The sequence below is a fragment of the Carassius carassius genome, chromosome 43 (genome assembly GCF_963082965.1).
Source record: "Carassius carassius chromosome 43, fCarCar2.1, whole genome shotgun sequence".
NCBI classification, from domain to species: domain Eukaryota; kingdom Metazoa; phylum Chordata; class Actinopteri; order Cypriniformes; family Cyprinidae; genus Carassius; species Carassius carassius.
This window is the reverse complement of record NC_081797.1, coordinates 22,880,685-22,902,440: the sequence shown is the minus strand read 5'-3', so window position 1 is coordinate 22,902,440 and position 21,756 is coordinate 22,880,685. Positions and strand designations below refer to the sequence as shown.

Below are 21,756 nucleotides of genomic sequence, written 5' to 3'. Positions count from 1 at the left end.
CACCGTGGGAACTGAGGACACCTAGTGGGAACCCAGGGAACACAACCCAGACACTGTGACAGTACCCCCCTTCTACGGAGTGGCTCCCAGACGCTCCAAGACAGACACAAAACAGAGACCAGGAGGGAGGCGGACAGGTGGAGGCTCAGGGGGAGGGACGGAGGGCCAGAAAAGAAAAACATGGGGAACAGATACCAGAAGTGTAGACACAAAACAGAGAGACCAGGAGGGAGGAGGACCGGAGGAGGTTCAGGGGGAGGGACGGAGGGCCAGGCTCACAGAGAGGAACAGGGACAGGAGTGAACACAAAAACAAAAAACAACATGAAGCCCCTCCAGGGCGGGGCAGAAGACCACACCGTCCATGTGGTGGAGACTGGAGTCCCCCAGGGCGGAGCAGAGGACCACCACAACCATGTGGTCAGGGCAGAAGCCTCCCAGGGCGGAGCAGAAGACCACCTCAACCGTGTGGTCAGGACGGAAGCCCCCCAGGGTGGAGCAGAAGACCACCACGTCCTTGTGGACGAAGCCAGAGTCCTCCAGGGCGGAGCGGAAGACCCACACAACCGTGTGGTCAGGGCGGAAGGCCCCCAGGGCGGAGCAGAAGACCACCACAGCCATGTGGTCAGGACCAGAGCCCCCCAAGGCGGAGCAGACCTCCGTGCGGCTGGATCAATGGGACAACAAAACTCTGGTAATCCCCTGGTGTCCTTACTGGACTCCAGAAGATTGGTGCTGGCCTGACACTGCTCATGAAGATCATTGGTGACTTGCATTTGCTCATGAAGATCAGAGGTGACTTGACTCAGTCCTTGAAGACCACCGGTGACTTGACTCAGTCCTTGAAGACCACCGGTGACTTGACTCAGTCCTTGAAGACCACCGGTGACTTGACTCAGTCCTTGAAGACCACCGGTGACTTGACTCAGTCCTTGAAGATCACCGGTGACTTGACTTGACTCTGAAAGGTCAACGGTGACCAGCCTAGTCTCTGGAGGATCCGCGGTGACTAGCCCCGACTCTGGAGGATCAGCGGTGACTAGCCCTGACTCTGGAGGATCAGCGGTGACTAGCCCTGACTCTGGAGGATCAGCGGTGACTAGCCCTGACTCTGGAGGATCAGCGGTGACTAGCCCTGACTCTGGAGGATCAGCGGTGACTAGCCCTGACTCTGGAGAGTTCACTGGCACCTGACTCGACTCTGGAGAGTTCACTGGCACCTGACTCGACTCTGGAGAGTTCACTGGCACCTGACTCGACTCTGGAGAGTTCACTGGCACCTGACTCGACTCTGGAGAGTTCACTGGCACCTGACTCGACTCTGGAGAGTTCACTGGCACCTGACTCGATTCCGGAGGGTCAATTGGCACCTGACTCGACTCCGGAAGGTCAACTGGCACCTGACTCGACTCCGGAGGGTCAACTGGCACCTGACTCGACTCCGGAGGGTCAACTGGAACCTAACTAGACTCCGGAGGGTCAACTGAGACTCTCATCCTGTGCAACGGCGCTGGGCAAGCAGCCATCTTGGGCCATGACTCTGGACAGGCGGCCCTCTTGTACTGTGGTGCTGGGCTGGCGGCCATCTTGTACTGTGGCGCTGAACCGGTGGCCAATTTGGGCATTGGCGCTGGGCTGGCGGCCATCCTGTACTGTGGCGCTGGACCGGTGGCCAATCTGGGCATTGGCGCTGGGTTAGCGGCCATCTTGTGCTGTGGCGCTTGGCTGACGGCCATCTTGTGCTGTGGCGCTAGGCTGACGGCCATCTGGTGCTGTGGCGCTAGGCTGACGGCCATCTTGGGTTGTGGAGCTGAACCGGTGGCCAATTTGGGCATTGGCGCTGGGCTGGCGGCCATCTTGGGCTGTGTTGCTGGAACGGTGGCCAATTTGGGCATTGGCGCTGGGTTAGCGGCCACCTTGTGCTGTGGTGCTGGACCGGTGGACAATTTGGGCTGTGGCGCTGAACCGGTGGCCAATTTGGGCATTGGCGCTGGGCTGGCGGCCATCTTGGGCTGTGGCGCTGGAAAAGTGGCCAATTTGGGCATTGGCGCTGGGTTAGCGGCCATCTTGTGCTGTGGCGCTTGGCTGTTAGCCATCCTGGGCAGTGGTGCTGGACTGGTGGCCATCTTGGGTTGTGGCGCTTGGCTGGTTGCCATCCTGGGCAGTGGTGCTGGGCTGACGACCACCCCGCCGGAAGAGACCGAAGTGGCTGGGGCATCCCACCGAAGCCGATGCTGCAGGTAGCGCACGAATTCCCAGAATTCCAGTGTCTCTAACTGCGCCATCTCCTCATGGGACACTGGATCATCCATCCCGCCATTGAAATAGTCCTTGAGGGCCGCATCGTTGTAGCCCATGCCCTCGGCCAGGGACCAGAACACCTGAGCCAGGGCACCCACTTCATTGCCCTCTTGGCGGAGGGCGATCAACCGAAGGTACTTGGTTCGCCGCTCCGCCATCTTGGCTGGGGAACGGAAAAATGACATACCGCTGGTTCCTAGTGTGACGGAGTCCTTCTGTCACGGCCTGGATCCAATGAGGCACAGAGATAGAACCAATTGCAGGTAAGTCATTTATTAAAGGGTAAACCAAAGGGGTAAACAGTCCAGGCAGGGTCAAAACCAGAATATCGAACATAAACAAGACACGAAGACAAGGCAAGGGCAAGAACTGACAGACATGAATTAATGTTCAACATTAAACAAGGACTCCGTGACTAAGACTCAGACAGACCAGGTATAAATACACAAAAGGATTATGGGGAAACAGGAGACAGGTGGGGAAACAATCAATTAACTAAACAAGGAGGAAGGTGACCAAATAAGGAGACAGGAAGTGATAATATGATAAACACCGTGGGAACTGAGGACACCTAGTGGGAACCCAGGGAACACAACCCAGACACTGTGACAAATATAGGGAGGCTAATGACAATTAAGTGAAGGCACCTGGTGCAATTAGCAGGAGTGCAATTACTGTGAAGACAGGACCAGACTAGTGGAATTCTAGTGCCTACTGTGAAGTGCCTAAGGGGAAGTGAGCCCACTTGACAGCCAGGGAAACAGAGACTAGACAGCATGACACCCATCTGGCAATATTTTGAGGCAGACAATAGGTAGTGACAGAAATGTCCAAATGTACCTTTTTGAAGATGTTTTTCAGCTTGACAGGATGACATTTTTCCAGGTCCCTTGCAGCCTTGTGATGATGTGGGAATCAAATGAAGTAGGAGACCAATGGATGCAGTATCGCTGTCCCATTCTACATAACAGATATGACAAAATCAGCAAAAAAATAAAATAAATGAGTGAACAGACTACAGTTACAGCAAAAATATAGATATTCTTATTCTAAAATATAGTCTAACCTTAGACAATCGGTTTCTTCCTCCTTTACAGCTGATTCAGAGGTCAATTGGGTCCTTGAAGGTCTTTGGGAGAAGCAGGAACTTGGCTTCTTGAAAAGAAAGAAAAAAACAACGACAACAACAAAACAACAATTAATGACAACATCTCTCTCAGGAACCATTCTACTCAGTTGATTGTGTAGACACACTATGGCTCTGTCCACAACCTGGCATTAGCACACATCTTGGGTGACACATATGGCCATATACTTTTATTACAGGGTTCGTTAAAAATAAACATTTCATCAGTTTACTCAGCCTTTTGTTATCTTTGTAACACAACTGAAGATATTTTAATAGAATATAAGATTTCTGTCCCTTAACTTCAACTTTAATACTTCATAAAGAGATCTAATCCATAAAGAGAAGTTATTTATATGTATCATGTGGTATAGTCCAAATTTTCTGTTTATGTTCCCTGATCAATGTTAAAAAAGTAATTCTGTTCATTGTAAAGTGATCGAGTCTCTTCAGAACATTTGGTCTAAACCGCTCAATTCATTTGGATTAGTTTTATGATCTCTTTATGAACTTCTTGAAGTATTAAAGTGGTAGTTGTGTAGACTGTCAATGGAAGGAAATTATCTCATTCAAAATATCTCCATTTGTGTTTGGAAAATGAATGCAAGTCTTGCAGGTTTGGAATCACAGAGAGTGAGAAATTATGACATTTTTGGGTCAACTTAGCATTTATCTTTTTGCAGTTTGATATCTTAAATTAGTAATTAGTAAATTCCAGGTGTGAACATAACTAAAATTGTGTGCCTGCCCAGTTAAACTTTAATTTTTCGTTTTAAATTTCTACTGTACACAGAATAACATATAAATGAGACAGACTCACACTTCTCGGCGTCATCTTCATCATTCTGCTCCTTTCCTGAAGGTCTTCCATCACTCACACTCAGAGTCACCAGACTCACGGGAGCTTCCTTCACTTGACACTGCAGAAGACTGGGCCCGTTCTATTGTTAAAAGGATAAAAACAGTTATTTCAGTTATTTAAAGAAGTAAATGTGGTGAAACAATTGTGATTACCCCTAGTTATGAGTACTGTCTATAAAACGGGTGTCAAATCATAAACTTTATTATTATTTTTTATTTATTTATAGCCTTCATTCTAGGGTCAATTAAATGAAACATTGTGCAATATTCACATGGAGGCCGGAAACAATTTAAGTATTTATTTAATCTGATTATTAAATACATTTGTATTTTTACAACTTTTATTCAAGTATTACATTTGTACATAATTTTAATGAGTAACATGAGTAATAAGACATCTTAAAATGAACAGTGAACTACATTACGTGTTAAGAATTTATCTATTTATTATTTATAATGTGAAAAGAAACTATAGATAGATTCAGACATATTCCTCCATTAACACGTAACCTTGTATATCTGGAAGCATTGGGACATTATTCAACCCAAAATAGGATGCCATATGAATTGATAAAGTACATGCTAGCTCTGCCAGTGAACACCGAAGGAAACTGAAAGACTGACATATTCACAGTTTCACCTACGTAACCTTTAACTCACTTTCATACGCAGCCCGGCACGTCACATGTAGGAGAAAAACATACAATCCGTGGCGACGGTTTTGCAATCCGTCCCATCGGTTTATAAACCGTACTAACGAATTCGTAAACTGTTCCCTCGGTTCAACAAACTGTAACGGTTTATGAACTGACAGGATCGATTGCAAACCGGTCGCCACGGACTGTATTTTTCTCTCCTACATGTGATGTGCCGGGCTGCGTATGAAAGTGAGTTTAAGGCAAGTAAACTTCATAATTCCATGTTATCAGTTGTAGTTTTTTTTTTTTTTACTAAGAGTAAAATAATGTTTGTTTTTGTAGATGTTAAAAGTCAGAGACATGGGAGAGCATCATTCTTTTGAGATTTTGTGTAAGTTATTTTTAGAAAATAAATGTTTCTGTTGTCTCCTGCCTGTTTACTTCACATTTTGATGCAACAACAGTGTGATTACGTGCTCATTTCATTAAAAGCATTGATGTCAAATCACCCTCCCATCTCGGGACTATTTCAGTCAGCAGAGCTTTTGCTGCTGCTGCTGCATCCTGTTTGGACATTGGGAAGGCCTCTACCCATTTGGACCACATGTTCACAAATACCAAACAATTTTTTTCCCTTCATATGGGGACAGTTCAATGAAATCAATTTGCAGATATTCAAAAGTCTCTGACGGGGCAGGCTGGGATACCTGAGACATTTTTATGCCTCTCGCTACATTATGTGTATTACAAATGACAACATTTTGTGCATAAATTGTGAAACTGCTCATCCATACTCCATTCACCATCTTACAGCCACACTGCTTCCATTTATCTCTTTCTTGCCCCGAGGCAAATGTCTGCATGCCCTGTAAAGATGACGAAATGTCAGGGTTATTTTCAGATAACAAAGTACACTCTGGTGATTTAGTCTGCTGAGATGCCGCAGCCTTCGCCGCTGTGTCTGCTCTGGCGTTTCCTGTAGATACAGAATCTTTTTTTTATTAGTATGCACTGTGCATTTACAAATGGCTATCTTTTCTGGCAGCAAAATAGCATCTACGTAGTAAGTCTGCCACAAGGGGTGCATTTAATATTGGTTTAATATTATCCTTAAAAGCTGAGCCATCCACAAAGAGGACATTTTCAGTTTTCAAATGGCACGTCAGAAAGGTCTGCACGTGGTGTACACACTTGTTCAAGTGCTGTTAAACAATGATGCTCTTCCCCATCTTCTTCTGTTGGAAGGAGAGTAGCAGCATTCAAGGTTGTGCATCGCTTAACAGTGATATTAGGCATATCAAGCAAAATAGTGTGATATCTTAACCAACGAGCTATTGATAAGTGTGATGTTTTCTGTTCCTGCAAAATCATGGACACTGCGTGAGGCACCATCAATGTCAAATCAGAGTAACCTACAAATTGAGAAGGGACTGGTTGCAGACTTGCACTTGCACTCTCAGACTTGCACTCTCAGACACTTGTGCTTCCACTAGCGATGTCACTTGCAGTCTGTGACGAGTGTGGCGGGGCCGAGGGACGTGGGAGCGAGGCCGGTGGAGTGATTGGAGATGAACTACACCTGTTCGACCCGCCGGTCTCGAGGCCCACGGAGGAGATGGAAGGATATAAAACTGGAGCGACGACAGTGAAGGACGAGAGAGGACCAGGCCTGGGCTTTATTTTAGGTTTTGGTTTTATTTTGTGCGCATCAGTCGTCCGTGAGGGGCTGGTGCGCTGTTTTGTGTTTATTTTGATTATTAAAGTTTCATTGTGATTGTCCGCCGGTTCCCGCCTCCTTCTTCCTGAAGATTATTAAGGTTTAATTCATTACACAGTCTTTATTTTTTTTATTTTGTTCTATTTATTGATAACTTTTTGTTTGAATCTCTCAACATTTTACGACAATAGCCAGGTGGTGAAGACAAGAAAAAAGAAACTAAATTACAATGTCACTTGCACTCTCCGCTACCTGTGACGTCAGCTGTATTCATGCCGGCGCTAATGATGTTCGACTTCGCCAGTCGGAGATCACTAAAAATAACATTAAAGATGTGAACTTGCAAGCACGATGTCAGACACTGTAATATGCTCTGGTCCCCTCCCTGCTTACCATGCATAGCAGATTGTCATCACTCAATGGCTGGATGTCTAAGTGGTGCCCACAGAATAACATAGGTTTCATAGACAATTGGACGAGCTTTTGGGGCAGACCTGGCCTGTTGAAAAGAGATGGTCTTCATCCCTCCTGGGGTGGTGCCACTCTTCTCTCTAGAAATATGGCAAATAGTCTTAGTGTTTATACCTGACTAACTGGGGCCCAGGTCAGGAAGCAGACAGACTGGCTAAACCGACCGTCTGCTAGCTGCCTCCCATCACAGAGGTCAGTTAATTCTCAGCACATAGAGACTTTTTCACCTAGATATCACACTATAGAGACTGTGTCTGTTCCCCGAACTAGAAAATACAAAAAACGTCCAAACCAAGTTAAGAATAACAATTTAATTGAGGTTCAACAAATAAAAAACAGAAGCAATATGGGTAAACAAATGATAAAGCTTGACTTATTGAATATCAGATCCCTTTCTACGAAAACACTTTTTGTAAATAATATGATCACTGATCATAATATAGATGTACTCTGTTTGACAGAAACCTGGCTAAAACCTGATGATTACATTATTTTAAATGAGTCCACCCCCCAAGATTACTGTTATAAACATGAGTCGCGTCTAAAATGCAAAGGTGGAGGTGTTGCTTCAATTTATAAAAAGGTTTTCAGGATTTCTCAGAGAGCAGGCTTCAAGTATAACTCGTTTGAAGTAATGGTGCTTCATATAACATTATCCAGAGAAACAAATGTTAATGATAAATCCCCTGTTATGTTTGTACTGGCTACTGTATACAGGTCACCAGGGCACCATACAGACTTTATTAAAGAGTTTGGTGATTTTACATCCGAGTTAGTTCTGGCTGCAGATAAAGTTTTAATAGTTGGTGATTTTAATATCCATGTTGATAATGAAAAAGATGCATTGGGATCAGCATTTATAGACATTGTGAACTCTATTGGTGTTAGACAACACGTTTCAGGACCTACTCATTGTCGAAATCATACTCTAGATTTAATACTGTCACATGGAATTGATGTTGATTGTGTTGAAATTATTCAGCCAAGTGATGATATCTCAGATCATTATTTAGTTCTGTGCAAACTTCATATAGCCAAAATTGTAAATTCTACTTCTTGTTACAAGTATGGAAGAACCATCACTTCTACCACAAAAGACTGCTTTTTAAGTCATCTTCCTGATGTATCCAAATTCCTTAGCATATCCAAAACCTCAGAACAACTTGATGATGTAACAGAAACTATGAACTCTCTCTTTTCTAGCACTTTAAATAAAGTTGCTCCTTTACGCTTAAGGAAGGTTAAGGAAAACAGTTTGACACCATGGTATAATGAGCATACTCGCACCCTAAAGAGAGCAGCCCGAAAAATGGAGCGCAGCTGGAGGAAAACCAAACTAGAGGTATTTCGTATTGCTTGGCGGGAAAGTAACCTATCCTACAGAAAGCATTAAAAACTGCTAGATCCGATTACTTTTCTTCTCTTTTAGAAGAAAACAAACATAACCCCAGGTATTTATTCAATACAGTGGCTAAATTAACGAAAAATAAAGCCTCAACAAGTGTTGACATTTCCCAACAACACAGCAGTAATGACTTTAGGAACTACTTTACTTCTAAAATCGATACTATTAGACATAAAATTGCAACCATTCAGCCGTCAGCTACAGTATCACATCAGACAGTGCACTATAGACCCCCTGAGGAACAGTTCCACTCATTCTCTACTATAGGAGAGGAAGAATTGTATAAACTTGTTAAATCATCTAAACCAACAACATGTATGTTAGACCCTATACCATCTAAGCTCCTAAAAGAGGTGCTTCCAGAAGTCATAGATCCTCTTCTGACTATTATTAATTCCTCATTGTCATTAGGATATGTCCCCAAAACCTTCAAACTGGCTGTTAATTAAGCCTCTCATCAAAAAACCACAACTTGACCCCAAAGAACTAGTTAATTATAGACCAATCTCGAATCTTCCTTTTCTGTCCAAGATACTAGAAAAGGTGGTATCCTCAAAATTATATTCCTTCTTAGCGAAAAATGGTATATGTCAGGATTTCCAGCTAGGATTTAGACCTAGAGACCTTAGAGTTACAAATGATCTGCTCTTATCATCTGATCGTGGGTGTATCTCTCTATTAGTTTTATTGGATCTTAGTGCTGCGTTTGACACAATTGACCACAACATTCTTTTGCATATACTTGAACACTTTGTTGGCATCAGTGGAAGTGCTTTAGCATGGTTTAAATCGTACTTATATGACCGCCATCAGCTCGTAGCAGTGAACGAAGATGTATCCTATCGATCACAAGTGCAGTATGGAGTACCTCAAGGCTCAGTACTAGGTCCTCTACTCTTCACGCTTTATATGTTACCCTTGGGAAATATCATCAGGAAACATGGTGTTAGCTTTCACTGTTATGCTGATGATACTCAGCTCTATATTTCTTCGCGGCCCGGTGAAACACACCAATTTGAAAAACGAATGGAATGCATAGTCGATATAAAAAACTGGATGACGAGTAATTTCTTACTGCTAAATTCTGAAAGAACAGAGGTGATAATTATAGGACCTAAAAACTCCGCTTGTAATAACCTAGAACACTGTCTAAGACTTGATGGTTGCTCTGTCAATTCTTCGTCATCAGTTAGGAACCTAGGTGTGCTATTTGATTGCAATGTTTCCTTAGAAAGCCACGTTTCTAGCATTTGTAAAACTGCATTTTTCCATCTCAAAAATATATCTAAATTACGGCCTATGCTCTCAATGTCAAATGCAGAAATGTTAATCCATGCATTTATGACCTCAAGGTTAGATTATTGTAATGCTTTATTGGGTGGTTGTTCTGCACGCTTAGTAAACAAACTACAGCTAGTCCAAAATGCAGCAGCAAGAGTTCTTACTAGAACCAGGAAGTATGATCATATTAGCCCGGTCCTGTCAACGCTGCACTGGCTCCCCATCAAACATCGCATAGATTTTAAAATATTGCTTATTACTTATAAAGCCCTGAATGGTTTAGCACCTTAGTATTTGAATTAGCTCGTTTTACATTATAATCCTCTACGTCCGCTATGTTCTCAAAACTCAGGCAATTTGATAATACCTAGAATATCAAAATCAACTGTGGGTGGCAGATCCTTTTCCTATTTGGTGCCTAAACTCTGGAATAACTTACCTAACATTGTTCGGGAGGCAGACACACTCTTGCAGTTTAAATCTAGATTAAAGACCCATCACTTTAACCTGGCTTACACACAACATACTAATATGCTTTTAATATCCAAATCCGTTAAAGGATTTTTAGGCTGCATTAATTAGGTAAACCGGAACCGGAAACACTTCCCATAACACCCGATGTACTTGCTACATCATTAGAAGAATGGCATCTACGCTAATATTTGTCTGTTTCTCTCTTATTCCGAGGTCACCGTAGCCACCAGATCCAGTCTGTGTCCAGATCAGAGGGTCACTGCAGTCACCCGGATCCAGTACGTATCCAGACCAGATGCTGGATCAGCACCTAGAAAGGACCTCTATTGCCCTGAAAGACAGCGGAGACCAGGACAACTAGAGCCCCAGATACAGATCCCCTGTAAAGACCTTGTCTCAGAGGACCACCAGGACAAGACCACAGGAAACAGATGATTCTTCTGCACAATCTGACTTTGCTGCAGCCTGGAATTGAACTACTGGTTTCGTCTGGTCAGAGGAGAACTGGCCCCCCAACTGAGCGTGGTTTCTCCCCCAAGGTTTTTTTCTCCATTCTGTCACCGATGGAGTTTCGGTTCCTTGGACGCTGTCGCCTCTGGCTTGCTTAGTTGGGGTCACTTCATCTACAGCGATATGGTTGACTTGATTGCAAATAAATGCACAGACACTATTTAACTGAACAGAGATGACATCACTGAATTCAATGATGAACTGCCTTTAACTATCATTTTGCATTATTGAAACACTGTTTTCCAATGAATGTTGTTCAGTTGCTTTGACGCAATGTATTTTGTTTAAAGCGCTATATAAATAAAGGTGACTTGACTTGACAGCTACTAGAAGATTTACATCTGTCAGACAGGTTGCTGACGTCATCAAGCTTAGTTTCAGTCTGCGTGTCAGAAACGGAAGTGCTACAAATCGCTAAAAATGGGCTACACTTGTCTCAATTGAGTTCCAATGGGTATCGCTGTGTCCATTTCTTTTACAGTCTATGGTTTTATCCTGTCAAAGAGTTACTCAACCTCGAGCCAATAGCCTTCGAGTATGAGATGTGACAGAGCATGTGATTTCTTGAATGTAGTGAACAAATACGCCTTTCAATGAACAAGTTTCATATGAGTCTGAATGAGATCCAGAGATCTTATCGTTTGTGAATGACTGTCTTTGTTTATCAGCTAATAAGAAAGCTGCTAAAACATCTTTGTTGCTTAAAGAAATTATGGTTTCAGTATAAGTTACTTCCTGAATTTCTGAAGATTTATTATTTATTTGTGTATTCCCAATATTATTTATTCCTATTTACTTTTATTCATCTTTTGTATTTGTAATGTCTATGAATCTTTTGTGAATTGTTTTCTAGTAGACTATCCCTTATCTACTGCCTTGCTTTACTCTGAGTGTATTGTATTATTTTATTTTTGTATTTTTTTGTGTTTGATACTGTAGCCTATCTCCTGTGCTTTTTGTTAAAAAAAAAAAATATCGTTCGTGAATGAAATGACTGAACTTCAACTTGTACACATTAGAGTTTGGACGTTCGCGAACGAACCGATTCTTTTGAACGGCTCATAAACATGAACGATGGGAGCCGAGTCTCGGCTGGAGGGAAGCCGTTCTCTCTGTCGTTCTTTTTTCCTATGCGTGTTTCACACAGTCACAGAGGCACACAAATGAGCTCTTTTACTTTTACTTCACTACATTCCAAAGCATAAAATCGTACTTTTTACTTCACTACATTCCATAAAACATATCGTTACTGCCTAATGTGCCTATAATATATCACGTGCTCCGACACGCAGAAGAGGTGTTTGATTCATCATGAACGAACTGAGTCTTTTCAAAGTAAACTTAAATCGGATCGCAAATCGCACCAAACGATTCGTTTACGAATTAGAATGATCCGATTGCAGCCTGCTGTCTATGGATTGCAGCTGTTCTGGAGTCGACCACTCACTGATTCAAATGAACCGTTTAGTGCGAGTCTACAGAAAAGAACCGGGACATCTTGTGAGCGCGCGTGCGTCTGATGTTGCTAAAAGTAAGTTACTAATGTCGAAATTTTGGATTAATTATTGTAACTGAAAATCATATTTAGGTCAAAATTGTCAGTTGTTTGGGAACTAAATCCGTTGTGAAGACTGTTCTATTTAAGTCCACTGAAATGCTCGAGTGCAGACGATGCAGACACATCAATTTTAGGTAAAAAAAAAATAAAAATAAAAAAACAAACATTAAAATTACACAGATTAAATACAATAACTCATGCACGTTCAAATTCCCCGCTGCCGTAATGTTAACAGTTTTATTAAAATGCTACCATCCATGTCCTATGTGACGTCTGTTTTTATATTGTTTATCAACAGTAACGTTTGGATTAACTAGACGAGTAGACAGACATGAATGTTTATTCATAACCGTACTGAAAATAAGTAAATATTGTTAGCTGATGCAAACTGTCTAGCTAACAAGCTTGCTGGTGCTATATATATATAGATTACATCTGGGGAAAAAAGAAAGGATGTGATGTTCAGAACATGGTAACTACAGTAATTATCAAAGTGGGAAGAGATGCACCCTGTTTGGCCAGGGGTGTTTTTACACCACAGACAAGGTTTGAGAAGGAAAAAATCCAGGGGCGTAACCATCTTTTCAGAAGTGAGGGGGACAGAAATTATATATATATATATATATATATATATATATATATATATATATATATATATATATATATATATATATATATATATATAGGCTATATATGTAGGCTATATAACATGTCTTTAATCTATATAGCTTACCAATCAACAGTTTTTGAACAGTAATATTTTTTATGTTTTTAAAGAAGTATCTTCTGCTCACCAAGCCTGCATTTCTTTGATCCAAAGTACAGCAAAAAACAGTAATATTGTGAAATATTATTTTAATGAATTTTAAACTGTAATTTATTCCTGTGATCAAAGCTGTATTTTCAGCATCATTACTCCAGTCTTTAGTGTCACATCTTTCAGAAATCATTCTAATATGCTGATTTGCTGATTATCAATATTTAAAACATGAGTCTTTTTTTCTGTATTTTGATGAATATAAGGATCCAAAAACTAGCATTTATGTGAAATAAAAAGCTTTTGCAACATTGTACACTATGTATCAAAGCTTACAGTCAATATAATTTTTGTTTTTTGGAAAATAAATTATAGAAATGAACACTTCTACTTAGCAAGGACTCTTTTGTGGGTTCGAGTCTCAGGCCGGCAACACCATGACTAAGGTTCTCTTGAGCAAGACACCGAACCCCCAACTGCTCCCCAGGCGCCGCAGCATAAATGATGCCCACTGCTCCGGGTGTGTGTTCTCGGTGTGTGTGTGTTCACTGCTGTGTGTGTGCACTTCGGATGGGTTAAATACAGTGCACGAATTCTGAGTATGGGTCACCATACTTGGCTGTATGTCACGTCACATCACTTTAAATTGATCAAAAGTGATGATAAAGACATAATTTTCTATTTCAGATTATTCCAGATTTCTATTTCAAAATAAATGCTGTTCTTCTGAACTTTCTATTCATCAAAGAAACCTTATTTTTTTATTATTTCTGAAGGATTGTCTGACTGGAGTATTGATGCTTAAAATTCCACTTTGAAATTTCAGCAAATTACATTTTGAAATATATCCAAATAAAAAACAGTTAATATAAATAGGTTAGTAAAAATATTTCACATTTTTTCTGTTTTGCTGTACTTTGGATCAAATAAATGCAGACTTGGTGAACAGAAGAGACTTCTTTAAAAAATATTAACAAGCTTACTGTTCAAAAACTGTTGACTGGTAGTGGATACAATAGGCAACTTAAATTTTTCTCAAATTTCTAACTTTTAATTGGCTTAGAAATCTATAACTGCTGGACAATAACAAATAATAATGATTTGTTTATATACTACAAAATGGTCAATTAGCACTGCATTGTTCATACTTTATTTATCACCTGCTGAAGATGACTTGAAAAAACATATATTGTTGCAATCGTATGTTTAATGTCTTCGTGTTTCCAAAAGTTTCTGGCCTTTTTTTTCTGTGTAAAAACTGCTTTCATACAGGATAGCTGGAGCTTTTGCCCATATTAGGAATTTCCTGATATGACTTTCTGCGCGAGAGCGCCCTCCGGCTTCGAGTATGAATGAAACACACACTGCAGGAGAGTTTAGCGCTCTGTGATGTTCATCTCGCTGTATTCTGGGTCCGAATAAAATATCAAATCATGTGCAGACTATCCCGTCTCTTTGAGTTTAAATCTATATTTATTCACACCAGCTCTTGAAAACCTCTGTGCGAACACACTTGACCGAAAAAGTGTGGGGGACGAATTTCCGTGATATAAAAAGTGGTAATTATATAAAAAGTAATTATATTTTCATCATTATGAAAATATAATTATGTTTTCCTTTAAAATATTCTTCCTAACTTCAGGCCTTATTATCATGTCATATATAGTCCTAACTGTGATGTTCTGTAAAACAACAAACTTTAAAATACTTTGTTCTTACTGGTGAAAATCAGATGGTCATCTCTGTTTTCTCTCATGTACATCACAGTATAAGCTTTCACAGTTAACATCACTATCATCAGCGTAGTCCATATCAACAACAAAAATATATCTTGACTCCATATGGTGGTTATTTTGGAAAAAAAAACCCAGGTATTTTGAGCAGTAGGATTATTAAAAATATGTGCGAATATAAAATTTAATTAAGTAACCTATATAAAATTTCAGTACTTTTTTACGTAAGTACATAAAAAATCAAGTACTTTTGTACTTTCACTTGAGTAAAATTAAAAAAGGAGTACTTTTACTCTTACTGGAGTAATATTTTATTATATGTATCTGTACTTTTACTCAAGGACTTGATTTGTGTACTTCGTCCACCACTGGTTCTTGTGTGGAAGTGTTTGTAGTAAGCTGTTTTGCACATAAATTCATTGCACCCGGCTTTGTTTTTGATGTTTATTCGTGAGTAGGTATTGTATGAATAACATAAGTCAACGTAGCTTTACACACACACACTTTGTACTAAAGGTAAATCCAAAATAGTGATGTCACTGTCTAAGCAGAGGGATTTGTGCAACCCTATGGAATATAGTCCACACATGACAAACGAGGTAATAATCAATATTTCAGAATAATGCAAACTCAGATATTGGTGTGTGATATCGGAGTTTTAATTATTTGACTACAAATTTCACCTCATCATTCTTCCCAGTGATTATTTCCAGGATAAACTGAGATGCCTCCAAGCTGGCTTCTTAAAACGGACTAAATATTTAAAAGAGCCATTCTTTTGAACGGCTCTTTGAAAGGAACGGATCGCGAAGATCCGGATCCCCTCAAAGAGCCATAAATCCCATCACTAGTACATGTCGTTCGTGAGCGAGTAGAATGAACGGATACATGTCGTTCGTGAATGAAATGACTGAGAGTAAACTAGGTTAGTCTGCTATTTAGCATGTCCATCTCGCAAAATGCAAAGCGCAGTTACAGGTACTGTGCACATACGCTTGTTTTCATATTTAGCATACAGAACTCCACGTTTAATCCCCGATTTATGAATGTGAATATATAAAATAGAAACTGTCTGACCAAACAATTAAAATGCTAATTAGGCAAGAAAACCTCTTGCTTTGTTCATCTGAACAACTTAATTAGACTTTATATATTGAATGCGTTTATGCACACATTTTAATAAAGCCAGATCAGTTGTTGTAACAAGTGAATACGTTCGTTGACTTGAGACATAACACATAATACACTTTTTTGCCACCTGCTGGCATATTTTGTGTAATACGAAGAAATGATCTCTGAACGAATCATTTTGGTGAACAAACTGAAAATGAACGAATCTCTTGACAGAATCATAATTTCCACCACTAGTCATTGTGAAACCGTAATTAACAGTATTTAACATGTTACCCTTTGATGGTGTCTGTAGTAATGGAAAGCTAAAGTTGATAAAAACGAGTAAAACTAAGATCCAGACAAAATTACTTACAATATTAAACGCAGTGTTACTCTTGTCGTTATACTCAGCATTACGGTAGAAATCATCTCAGTCTGTGAGCTTTTGATGGCTCTTAAAAGAGCCTTTGTTGTTTACGGTGTAAAACAGCGTTGAGTTTAAGCGCGCTCTCCGCGGATGCGGCGGGCCAGCTGGATGTCTTTGGGCATGATGGTGACTCTCTTGGCGTGGATGGCGCACAGGTTGGTGTCCTCGAACAGACCGACCAGATAAGCCTCGCTGGCCTCCTGCAGGGCCATGACGGCGGAGCTCTGGAAGCGCAGGTCCGTCTTGAAGTCCTGAGCGATCTCTCGCACCAGACGCTGGAAGGGCAGCTTGCGGATCAGCAGCTCGGTGGACTTCTGGTAGCGACGGATCTCTCGCAGAGCCACGGTGCCGGGCCTGTAGCGGTGAGGCTTCTTGACGCCGCCGGTGGCTGGAGCGCTCTTACGGGCGGCTTTGGTGGCGAGCTGCTTCCTCGGGGCTTTGCCTCCGGTGGATTTACGAGCCGTCTGCTTGGTTCTTGCCATTTTCTCGGGTTTCCTGTCTTGAGTTCTTCAACAGAATGGTTAGACACTTTTGCAGGGGATTTTTAATCTCTCCTGCAGCATTGGGCGGTGCGTCATCGGCGGCATTTCATTGGCTATTGTGTTTACGTCACAGCGTGAGGCGGCCAATGACAGTGCGTTTCCTGTTTTCAAACAGACAGCGGCATCTGCGTTTCCCGCTCAAAAGTTCTCCAGTCAATGACCCTTTTTTGTTTCCTTTTACATATATGTTCATCAAAAGGCCGATGTTAGTCAGATGTAATTTACGCTACACGTGACAGTGGGGTGGAGAATGTTACCATAAATGTTTTAAAATGTTCACTTATCTTCCTTATTGCAGTGACACGTTTTTTTTTTTTCATTTGAGGATCATTTTGTGTTGCTCAACTAACACTTGAATTGAGTACATAGTACAAAATAATAAAAAATCTAAAAACACATCTCTTCCGTCTTTATTTTACCTTCTATTCTAACTCTATTCTTAAAAAAATATATACAAAATCTAACTAGCTTTCTAATCTTTTTGCATTGTTTTCTTTTCATTTATTAAACCATTATCAAAAGCAATAAAGACCTTGAACACTAGCTTGCTCTATTCTTTTTTCATTCTATCCGTTTTATTTGTTGCTATTGCAAACATATATGTGCTGCATTGAAGGTGCTCTAAGTGATGTCACACATTTTGTAGGCCAAAACATTTTTTGTCACATCCAGCAAACAACATCTCACTATCCGCTAGCTGCTTGTCCCCTGAACACACTGTAAAAAAACGGGGTCTCTCTAGACACCACAGGCTCCACAAACAACCAGGAGTAAGTTCATTCAACTCAGAGTATTTTCCTGATTAAGACTCAAGACTTTCTCAACAGAGTGACGAATCGACGAGTCACTATAGAAACGGACGCTAAGAAAAAGCGTTAAACATTACCTTGTCATAGTGTTTTATAATTTATAAAGATAACTCTTATATAAGAGAATAAAATAAATAATCATATTAGAAAAAAAACCTCAACTTTCGGTTCCAAAAACGGAGGTAAGTTTCAGGGTATGTTAGTAGTCATAGCAACTCACACTCTGAACTTAACCTGCTCCGAAGCAGGTTATGTTCCAGGGTTAGTTCACTTCAGCGAGCCTTCAGTGGGCGTGACAGATAGCACACACCATTATATAATATTACAATATGTAATATAGCCTATTATGTATATATTTATATATATTTGATATGTTAATGAGGAAGCGTTAATATAAGTAATAAATAAGGTAATATTTTTTTCTAATATGATTATTTATTTTATCCTCTTATATAAGAGTTATCTTTATAAATTATAAAACACTATGACAAGGTAATGTTTAACGGTTTTTCTTAGCGTCCGTTTCTATAGTGACTCGTCGATTCGTCACTCTGTTGAGAAAGTCTTGAGTCTTAATCAGGAAAATACTCTGAGTTGAATGAACTTACTCCTGGTTGTGTTTTTGGAACCACATACCTCGAGTAAGCAAGGTTTGGGGTTAATCAACCGAGAGTTCAGGGTTCAGTTCACGGTAAGTTAACCTTGCTTTCTGGAATACACCCCTGGGCTCACCCACACCACGAAACATAACAAACTGTTCCAGCCAATAACCGACAAGAAAGATTTGGGGGTGGGGTTTGGGGGGTTAGTGCACGGATGAGGAGGGGGGAGGGTCTAGCTAGCCTCCGTTTTGTTTGACAAGAATTTGAACGTCAACAAGAAGTTACAACTCCCGGCATCGCTTAGAGCACCTTTAATTTAACCGAAACTTGTTATAGCACTTGTGCATCATTGCGCTTTTGTTGATTTTGATTGCTTCCATTGTCTTTATTTGTAAGTCGCTTTAGCATGAAATCCACGTGGGCCAGAGGGGTATTCCAGAAAGCAGGTTATGTGACTTACCCGGGTAAGTTTAGGAGTAAGTAAGCGGATAACCCGAAAGTTACCTCCGTTTTTGGAACCGAAAGCAGAGGTTATGTAAGTTACCATAGCAACTGACTCTCTGAGGATAACCTGCTCCGGAGCAGGTTATGTTGCAGGGTTAGTTTGTTTCAGAGAGGTTTCCGAGCATCGCGTGCCCTTTTGATGAGGATCCTGTGGACGTAGAGGCACAGATTATACGGGTTTTTTTCGCCGTGAGAGGGTGATAAGACCACGTATCGATGTTTTGGCCTTTTTAATGGCCAGCCTTTTCTCCTCTAGCTGAAGCTGTATAAGGTCCATGTCCATATCAGTTTTTTTAATTTGCCTTAATAGATGGACCTTATACAGCTAATTTGCAGACAACTAGGAAGGCAAAGTTAATAAGATGGTTAAAGAAAACCTGCTACATAGTAACATTATGTAAATAAGGACAACCAGGGTCAAGTTCTTACACTGCTAAGATTACGTGTCGAGGTAGATGGACCCTCATCTGCATGTACATCCCCAGCTAGATTCTGTGACAGGACAAATGACACATTTTTTCACTCCATCTAAAAAGCTATGCATTGTCCAGTATATGCATCATACCTCTGTGGGTCTCCCAGCACTTTCCAAGTCAGTCACAGCAGATGTGGTCTCTTCATCATCATGCTAGAGTGGAAATATGCAAGGTTACTTTGTCTGGCAGACAAAGTGAAAGCTCTAAAAGCAACTGGTTCTTAAAATGCATCACTAACAATTGTGACAGACTGTGTGGTTTCAGGAGGACCCAATAATACCATGCGTCCATCAGCAACTGCAAAAAAAAAAGAAGATACTCAATGTGTAAATTACTAAAGTATGACAGACACTGAATAAAGGCATTAGGAACATGCAATAAAAAAATAAAAATAAAAAGCTATATAAAGAATATGGTGTAAAATAGAATATGTATGCATAATGCACAAGTGAAACAATGACTGCATTTGAGAAGCATTTAGCTTTCTTTCTAATGACAAGAGTTAATGATCGTTTTGTCCAAACGTATGACTAAATAATCATACTAATATGGTATACCTACATTGTACCAATCCACTTGAGTTGTCATGGGAGGAAGCGAAGTCTGACGAAGTGCCCTCTGGAATACCATTAACCACAGGGCGACCTTTATTAAGTGATAGACCCAACTCCTCAGATGGGGTGAGAGGAGGTGGAGGTGGACCCCCGCCAGTTAGACAGGCCTCAGCCTTCTTTCTATTAGCTATATAGGAAGAATACTGTAAAAGTAACTCAAGACATTGATCTTAAAACAGTTCAAATAAATTTTACCTTTTTGGAGAATGTTTTTGTGTTTCATTTTGACTTGGGAAAGAGTTATTTTGGCTCCAAAAGGATTACACCTTATAAAACAAGAGGCCTAAATATTTCTTGTCAATACACATTGCACTGTATTCTTAAGCAACTGATGTAGAGAAAAGTAAATGCTTGTCGAGTCATGCCACATGCTCAAAAAAGCAAATTTTGTTCAACTTTGCAAATTAACAAAAGGAAAGCAAGCATATTTAAAATGTAAAAAAAAAAAACCTTAAGCATTTACTCGGTCAGTTATTTTTTGCCAAGCCAATTATCTTTCCCTCGCATATGCAGCTGTATTGCTTTTTTTCATCATAATGGGCTTGAACTCATCATAAGCCAACATTATAACTTCTAACTCCGCTTTGGAGAAGTAGCTGCACGTGAATTTTCACCCTTAGTTTCCATGGTGACTGCTGAATTCGGCGTTCCATTGAAAATGCCTTTATATGTTCGCCGTGCGCGTGCATTAACTCGAGGTTATTAGCGGTAGGTTGATTTTAAACTAACTCGACACAGGTGTTTTGGAACCGACATACCCTGAGTAAGCAGGTTTTGGGTTAATCAACCCAGAGTTCAGGGTTAAAGATGGTAAATTAACCCAGCTTTCTGGAATACACCCCAGATGTGGGCCGGTTCTGGGACGAAACTGCTTGCTGTCTGGGTCTGCTACAGGACTAAATATAAATCGTATCAATTCGCTCTATTAGCAGTAGTGATGTCCGATTGGTGAACGAATCGTTCAATTTAACCGTTTCTTCTAAGTGAACCGGTTGAACCAGTTCAACAAATCGAACTGAATCGTTTGAAACGGTTCACGTCTCCAATAAGCATTAATCCACAAATTACTTAAGATGTTAACTTTTTTAACGTGGCTGACACTCCCTCTGAGTCAGAATAAACCAATATCCCGGAGTAATTCATTTACTCAAACAGCACACTGTACACTGACTGAACTGAAGATGAACACCGAGTCGAGCCAGAAGACGAACGAACACGCCCACGGCTGGAGCAGTTCTATTTCTCTAGTCAAGAACCGGTTGCATCGGTTTTCGGATCACCAGTACACTGAACCGAAAACCGTTTCTTTCGGACGCGTCCGATTTGAGAACCGATGAATTGATGATACTGTGTCAATTTTTAAGTATTTTGTTAAACATCGGAAAGTGTGATAAAATAACTATATATATATATATATATATATATATATATATATATATATATATATATATATATATATATATATATATATATATATATGTATATATATATATATATATATATATTTTTTTTTAGATTAATCTTTCTAATCTGTATATTGGAGATAATGTATAGGCCAAAGGGGTTTTCAGGGAAGTTGGACAATAATTAAGACTTTAAAGAATTTGTTTAATAGGAATAAGGGATGATTTATGAAATATCTGTACTGTATTTATAGTTAATGATGACACATTCACAAATTGAGTTTGTAGTAAACAGAACATGAACACGAGTAGAGCCGCTGATTAGTAAAAAATGACTGTGATTTTAACAGTTAAAAACTGTGAAAATGCTACAGTACAAACCTTTTTGGTTAATGGTAATTTCCTGTAAACTTTACAGGGAAAAAACGTAAACTT

General features: G+C 40.4%; 3 protein-coding genes across 3 annotated transcripts in view; 2 read left to right on the top strand and 1 right to left on the bottom strand.

Moving 5' to 3' along the window:
- The window catches only part of LOC132125334 (histone H2B), a 471,182-nt gene that overhangs the window by 272,261 nt on the left and 177,165 nt on the right, over positions 1–21,756 (top strand). The gene's annotated exons all lie outside the window — the stretch shown is intronic.
- Positions 1–21,756, top strand: part of LOC132125338 (histone H4) — a 155,476-nt gene that overhangs the window by 109,851 nt on the left and 23,869 nt on the right. The gene's annotated exons all lie outside the window — the stretch shown is intronic.
- On the bottom strand, positions 16,405–16,973 carry LOC132125328 (histone H3). Its single transcript, XM_059536706.1, has one exon. The coding sequence runs from the start codon at positions 16,851–16,853 to the stop codon at positions 16,443–16,445; it is 411 nt and encodes a 136-aa protein (XP_059392689.1). The 5' UTR covers positions 16,854–16,973; the 3' UTR covers positions 16,405–16,442.

What these genes read in the sequence shown, in the direction of transcription:
- LOC132125328 (XM_059536706.1), bottom strand. Translation starts at nt 16,853, where the DNA reads ATGGCAAGAACCAAGCAGACGGCTCGTAAATCCACCGGAGGCAAAGCC.